The 7,770-nt window shown below is 42.0% G+C and overlaps 1 protein-coding gene across 1 annotated transcript in view; it reads left to right on the top strand.

The window, feature by feature from the left end:
• Positions 1 to 5,859, top strand: part of LOC108754396 — a 30,901-nt gene extending 25,042 nt beyond the window's left edge. The window contains exons 6-9 of the mRNA XM_018496647.1: positions 335 to 666; positions 1,446 to 1,667; positions 1,874 to 1,976; positions 2,972 to 5,859. Of these exons, the coding sequence (XP_018352149.1) occupies positions 335 to 666; positions 1,446 to 1,667; positions 1,874 to 1,976; positions 2,972 to 5,859 (3,545 nt within the window). The remainder of the gene's footprint in view (positions 1 to 334; positions 667 to 1,445; positions 1,668 to 1,873; positions 1,977 to 2,971) is intronic.
• The last annotated feature ends 1,911 nt before the right edge of the window (positions 5,860 to 7,770 follow it).

Below are 7,770 nucleotides of genomic sequence, written 5' to 3'. Positions count from 1 at the left end.
ATTAAATAGACAATAGATCACTATTAAATAGAATACTATTTCTTTAAATTTGACACGAATTGTAGATTATAAAGTAGGCTTTATACAAATATTTAAAGAAAATGAAAAAGAGATGCGTGCCTTTTAAAATATATTCGTTACAGTATACTTTTATTTTTTTATTTATTACATTTACTACGTTTATTTCAAATTCAAATTTAAATTTAATCAAAACACTGATTTAATTTTGCGTGTGAATATGTGGAAGTATATTTGTCTACTAACGAGGACGTTCCAAAGAATGCGTATCAAGCATCATGAAGAGTACAATTCGTACATTTCTCTCTTACAACAGGCATACGAGAAGTAATGTTCTCGTCGACGTCCCAGGTGTCGCATGGACTATCAGCTACGGAATACACCGCCATCGGTCTTTCCTCTGTCATCTTGGCCCTCATATACATAGCCAGCGTATCGTTATATTTACACAGCAGAAGGGTGAAGACGAAATCCATCGAAGAAGCGGACATCACTCTCGACGGTGGTCGAGACGGCGGCGGATTGGTGAAGAGCAATCCGCTGTTGACAGCCACGAGACATTTCGAGAGCGACACTAATAGCGGACTCACCGAGAGCGATTTAGGCGAAGATCTTCCCGCGAGCGATAATGAGCAAGGCTTCGAAAATGTAAGTGCAACTTTTACTTCTCGATCAACACTTCCTAGAAAATTATCCTCTAAATTTAATTGAGTAATTTTATCTGAGAAAGTTATTATACTTCGTGCATACGTAAGTAGACTTTATTCCTGAACGATTAAGAAGCGCGATAATCTTGGATTTATCAGTAGCAGATTGCAGATATATTTGTTCTATCGTAATTAGACGAGTTTTACATAATTCCGAGGATATTACGTAATTGTTCAAACGCAAACAACAAAATTGCTCTTCGGTTATCTCTTCGCGCGATTCGCGAGGGATCTTTGTAGAATATAATCCATCTCTTTCCCGGGGCCACCGCTTGTGTTTAATAATGCATCCAATTAGCGCATTGGTTTTGCGCTCCGTTAGTCCGTACCATTCCAAGTAGGTGAGGTACATCCCACTTTTACGCTGTATATACCGGTTGTTAGAATACCACGCACCGCGATTTCAGCGCGTTCTGCGAAACTGTTTCCAGTCTCCACGTATAGCGCAATTCTTTTCTTCACTGAAACAACGCGAGCGTAAGTCTCATCGCTGCCAGAAGAAGTCGACTTCTTGCACGATCTAGTCCCGTGCCAAGTAATCTCGGTGATAATGTTGTTAACAAATATTGATTATCGTTAAACCGGTTTGAAGGATTTAGGAAGGGGGGAAAAGCTCATAATTCGTCTTCAATGTCCGATTCAATTGTGATTTTGTGAATTATGAAATTATTTCGCTCTCTCGCATCGAGCTTACTGATCAACGATCTGTCACCTCTCCAGCAAATAACATCGGCGATCATTCATCCGCACTGCGTGTATCTGGAACAATCGGAAGGGCCTTTCCCCGTTGGTTCCATTCTGGGTGAGAGGCTACCGGAAGAGGATGTACGGGTCGTGGAGACGGCTGAAAATCCGCATCAGCAAGATGTACCGGTTCTTCCAGGTGCTCAACGGAGAAAATTGTACTTCAATCCCGCGTACTTCGATCGACAGCTATTGCTGGTGAGTTGCTTAACGGGGCAGCCCGGCGGGGTTGGGGGGAAGGGGGAAAAATGTTGCTTATTTCCCATTCGCGCTAGTCATCCGCGCATTTTCGAAGTCTGGAATGCTTTTAATGGACGTACCCTCGACGTCTGCTCGATTCGTCTACGTTCTTACGCACTCGACCAGCGACAAGATAATTTGAAAACAGCCCGGCGTTTTTCTAGGCCCCACCTCCGGCTGCCATCGAGTTCCTGCTCAAAATTCGAGAAGTCATCTCCATCGCCAAGCACAAGATGGCTGCAAAAAGATTTGTTCCTACTCTCAATGGTGAGTACGTCTGCGTTCTTCAAGGAGAGATTATTTGAAATAAGTAATAAGACAAAAAAGAAGCTTTATGATACACATAATATGTAGAAGATGTAATGTTTGTAATTCAAAAGATATTGAATATATTGGAGTATAGGGAAAAGGTCTTTTTACCAGTTGATAAAAAGCTCTTTCCTCATCTCTATATCTTAATTTAAAATGATCAAAATTAAAAAAGAAGGATTTTAAAGCTTGAATGTAGAAAACTCTACAAACTAAAAAATATTTTTTCACTTTGTAGGTCTATAGCATGCCCCAAAAAAATTCGAGAAAATTGTCGATTATCTACCGTGAAAGCTTGAAGCTTCCCCTACAAAATCGTTTTTTTTTAAACTGTTCCTACGATTTTTTGCTCCTGAATTATTCGCGAATTAACTAAAAAGGAACATTCTGACTTTATTGCTCGTAACTCCGTTAAAAATCATCGTATCGCAATTATAAATACAGATTCTTAAAGCTGAAACGCTGCTCTATCAAGTAGTGTAATCGCGAATTTTTTAAAAATAGAATATATGGATTGTTAAAAGAAGCCTTTTTACCAGCTTGTAAAGGAACTTTTTCCTAACCCAATAAAATAATTAAATCAGCCTAATAATTAATTAAATCATATTTCTTGACTCTTGTTCATGCGAGGAATAAAGAAATTAGTGAAAATCGTGAAAGCGCAATTCAATTTTAACTTACCACACTTTAACTGTTCTTCGCGTTCTTATAACTTGGAAGATTTTCAATTTTATTCTTATTTTATTCCTACGGTTTCGCACGCACTTGATTTCTTGAATTCTTCATGTACTCACAGTCGCATGAGCGAATTTCATGCATCCAATGGAAAGCACGTGAAGTGTATTTTACAACGCGCAAAAGCGTGACTTGACTTTCACTCGCTGCAATTAGAAATAATTAATTCGCCATTTTCGCTCTGTCATCATTATTACCGGGATAAATTTAACACGCAGGTATTCCGGAAGAGGAGAGCAGTTCCGAGCGATGCGAATCAGCGAAGTCAAGCAAGCATCAACAGAGGACGACCCCAAGTTCCGTCCAGGGCGGATCGGTCGCGAAATCGCGCAAGTCCCAACGGTGCACCGGATGTCCCGGTTGCAGCGAGTCTCCTCGGCTGCTTCCCGCCCTTCCCGTTCCCGATTTGCCCAGCCACGGTGAGAGCAAAGTGCGCGCCTGGTTAGAGGACGTGCGACCGCCGCAGCGTCGCTGGAGAGACGCCGAGGATACGCGTAGGAACTTCCAGGAGAACGCCCGAACGTTCGCTAGAAATCTGGAGTACCTGAAGGAGTTGGCCAGACGCGATTTCGGTGATCCGGACGACCGTGCGAATCTGGTCGGCAAATCGGTGTCGTCGTGGAAGGACAATCCACCGATGCTGAGGACCTTCCAGAATATCACCGCGAGGAGCGAGATTCTGGAGAACGACGATCGCTACAGCGTATCCAGACGATCGACCAGGTCCATGTTCGAGGGATCCGAGTACGATCGTTGCGGCAAGCAACGCGGCAAGCGGACGAATGGTAGACCGTTCCATTACAACACCGCCGGTGACGACGCGATAAACGCGAAAGTCCGGAAGGCCATCGAGAATTCCTTTATCAAGCAGATGGAGGAGAGCGCGGTCATCGAGAGCGAGACGACGAAAGAGAGCGTGAAAGACGATAGGAACAGCAAGAGCGAGGACGAGTCGGCAAAAACGGAGAGATCATCCAGCAATACGGACAAATCGGAGAAATCACGATCTCAGCAATCGCAGAGCAATCCCGCGCCGAAGAGACCGAGAAAGTCGAAGGCGCCGTGCGTGCCGTCGTTGAAGAAGAAAGAGCTCCCAGATATGATTAACGAGCTACCCGGTGCAAAGAACACCGCGAAGCGTATTATGGACGCTGTGATACGCGAGATGGTAGACGTGAAGGCGTTGGATCATCATCACACCAGACCTTCTAATCGTACCACGACGATCAGCGATTACGAGGTGGACAGTCTGGAACGTTCCAAGTGTAGTCGGAAGTCATCGACGTCGCCGGATCAGTCATCGACGGACAACCAATCGAGCCCGGCCTTGTCCACGGCGTTGCCGATGGACGAGGAGTTGACGATGCAAAATGCCGTGATCAACACGCGCACCGGCGAAATGACGATGTCGAAGCTCAGCAATCAGGTTCTCGAGAGAAATTGTTACAACAGTCTGCCGGAGCTGATCAGTAGCCAGCGGTCGGAGACGTACTCGCTGGTGAGTGAGGTCTACGTGAACGACGGTTACGCCAGTCCAGCCTGCAGTGACGACAGTGGCCCGGAGATCCAATACGAGCCGGAGAATCCGGGTCATCTTACCATCAAGGTCCAGGACTCCCCAGAAAACTACGTGAAGCTCGACGAGTCCGAGTACGAGCCGGACACATTGGATCGAAAGCCGATGAAGCTGCGGATCAACGACGACGTGCAGTACAACCGAGGAGAAATTGCCAACGAGATTTACGTGGATTCGTTAGAGCGACCGGCTCAGATCCTTCTCAAGAGCAGGGGTAGTTTTCGCGATGAGAATTCCACGCTGCAACCACGCAGCCCCAACAGTTTACGGGAGATCTACGAGGCGAGAATAAAGTCCGGTGTGAAGGAGCCGCAATTGACGAACGGCCATGACCCTGAATTGCAAGTGAACGGCGAGCCCGATGACGCTGACACGTGGAAAAAGTGCAAGTACCTGACGCCAGACAGCAGGCAGGCAAAGAGACAACGGCAGCCGCACAATCAGCCGGACGTGGTGCCATTGCCACCCACGGAGGAGGAGATCTACCAGCGGCCGAAGCCACCGCGACGTGTCGAAGACGCGAGACTTCCGCCGCCTTTATCTCCAGCAAAAAACGCCTGGGACGGGAGTCCTGTCGGAGCGGGTGACCCTACAGCCAGTAACGGCGCTCCTGTCCCGAAAGCTGACGGATACCATGTAGGGAACGAGACCTGCCTCTGCTCGTCGCAGAATCAAGTCGACGTCGCGAAGTACGAGGTTCGCAACAAGAAACATCGCGAAGACGACGTTATCTTAACAGGAGCGACGTTCTTCACTGAGAGAACAGGCGAATGTACGGTGACGAACGGTTGCAGGGACTGCCCGTGCGAGACGCGCATCGAAATCGAAGTTCCCGAGGACAGGTACGGGTTCTATGGACATATCGATTCCAACAGGGAAGAAGTCTCTGTGCGAGAAACGAAGGTGGTACGGGAGAAACGGTCGATCACTGGCTCCTCTCATCACAGAACTTCCGGAAGAAGTTCAAGAACACGATCGTGGAGCGTCGAGCGTCGTCGGGAGGATAGGGACAAACTCCTCAACAACAGCAGGGCGCAGAACGGATCGAAAACAAGACAATTGATGAAAGGTCTCTCGAAGAGCTGTGATTCCAATTCGAACATGCCGCCGTTGGTGGACAATCGACGTGGTCACGTGAAGGTCGAGGACAGCGGCTACCTCAGTAGCACAGACAGTAACGGTTCGCACAAGCGATTGCTGAAGCACGAGGTAAGTAGCGTGTCTGAGGAGACTGACGAGACCGAATCTATGTGTGACGGCGCTAGCGAGAGCGGTGCCGAGAGCGTCGGCACCGACAGCGTGTTTTTCGGCAACTTTCGCAGACTGTCAGAAATCTCAAAGAGCGCTGATTCCGGTGTGGATCTTGGAGCGAAGAATTCGTCGTATTACCAGCCGATGTTCGACGCGAAGAGTGAGACCACCACGGTGGTTTTGGAGAGAGCGAATTTCAGTACGAGCGACAGCGAAACCGAGAGTCTCGTCACTGTATTGCCTCCTTGTAATGGTCAGTGCGACAAATTGGTATCGTAAAAGTAGTCAAAATATCCAATCGAAGTAGGTGATCTCTTCAAAAATCCTCTGGTAGGATCTACAGGGCAGTATCTCGGTGCTGTCATTTTAATTGAGTAAAATTGTTGATGTAAGAAAGATAATTTTAAAATTATTTAACAAATTATGTAACACGTAAAAATTTTTGTAAAAAATACTTTCAAAATTTGCAAAGATAATTTTTATAGGAGAAACGATGGCACAAGGATAAAATAATTAATTAATTATAATTTTTATTATAAATAATTTTATTGTTTAATTTCAAAAATTTATTTAATATGTTTTATTATAATGACCTATTTTAGTTGTTAAGAATTTTCTTACCTTATTCTAGTATATAAATATATGTCTATTATAAGAAAAAAATAGATGTATAATATATTAACTTTTAGAAGGCAGCGATCTATTTTTTAAATCTTATAATTTTTCGTTAAGTATAAAATTCGTTATAATTCATCATTTCTTTGTATTTCTTGCCTCAAAATATGATATCTATTGGTAGCGTCATTATTATGTTGTTAATAGTGTGCATATCGCATAATTCGAAAATCCTCGATCGCGCCGGACTTTCTAAATAGTGAAACGCTAAGAACATAATTACGATACCAAGAAAATGAACGTAACTTTATTAATAAAAAAATTATAAATGATGAAAAGAACATTGGAAAAAGAAATGTGGTTATGCCATACCGAAAAGGCGATTAGTTAGAGTTAAGAGCACATATCGTGATATGTAAATCTTTTACATAGTAATGTCAAATCTCATAAAAATCGGAACAACTTTTTATTGAAATTGTTTTTAATATATTTTCTGTATTAGATTTGCATCTTGGCAATGTTAAGATGCAATGTAACACTACTTTTAGTGCATAAGTGGAAATCAAAAAACGATTTGCCATCGTACTAGATAAAGTATTGAACATCGAGTCCTATATATTAATAAGACAACAGAATACGTTTGTATAACAGATTACACTATTAATTTTTCGTGAATAAATTTTAAAGGATACAAATTCGTGAAAGATGAAATTAAAAATTTTTATCGTTCGATAAATTTTATACGTTTGCAAAAAAGTTTCAAGGCCAGTATAGAAAAGAAGTAATAAATTTATTTAATTATATAAGAAGTAATAAATTTATTACTAAGATAGATAGCTTACATGATAGTTTTATAAATATTACAGTTAAACACACAAAGCGCCATGTGCGCGCTTAAAAGTTCATCAAGCGGGTAAATGATATATTATCTTCGCTCATCTAAAAAAAAAAACCAATTGAAAGACTTCCGCGTGCGCAAAATATTTTTTTATATTAATAAAATTATAAGCTAAAATATACGCAAAAGTCGAAAATATTTTTACGAGAAACATATTTCGATTACTATTATTAATATAGATATTAATAAGATGAGGACTAGTTCTCAATATCGATTTGAGATTAGTTTTAAAACATATGTATTGTATATGAAAGAGATTTTTATAACAATTGCTCATATCTGTAAAATAATTTTTTTACAAATGTATGCATACAGTTATGTATTTATTTATATTTATTTACTTTTTATTAATTTTTTGAAGGCATGACGATAACTCAATGGAGAAAGTGATAATATTTTTATCATAGGTAACGATGAAAACGCTTATGTATATATTTTTTCTTGATTGACTACAGTTAGTGCGATCGAAAATTATTGTAGCTGCTGCAATCGAAACGATATGCTGGATGCATCATCGGCCGGAAGTGCAATATTAGTTCGTAATAAAGAAACTGCACAAATAAATTAATTAAATAAGCACGACGTACGTTTTTAATGCATTACAATAATTATTATGATAATGAATACTCACGAAGTACGCAAAGATTTTTAGGAGGACAGAGCGAAGATAAATAATT

Source organism: Trachymyrmex septentrionalis, unplaced genomic scaffold (assembly GCF_001594115.1).
Source record: "Trachymyrmex septentrionalis isolate Tsep2-gDNA-1 unplaced genomic scaffold, Tsep1.0 scaffold8, whole genome shotgun sequence".
Taxonomy (NCBI): Eukaryota; Metazoa; Arthropoda; class Insecta; order Hymenoptera; family Formicidae; genus Trachymyrmex; species Trachymyrmex septentrionalis.
The sequence above is the reverse complement of the archived record's forward strand: the minus strand, read 5'-3'. Positions and strand labels throughout refer to the sequence as shown.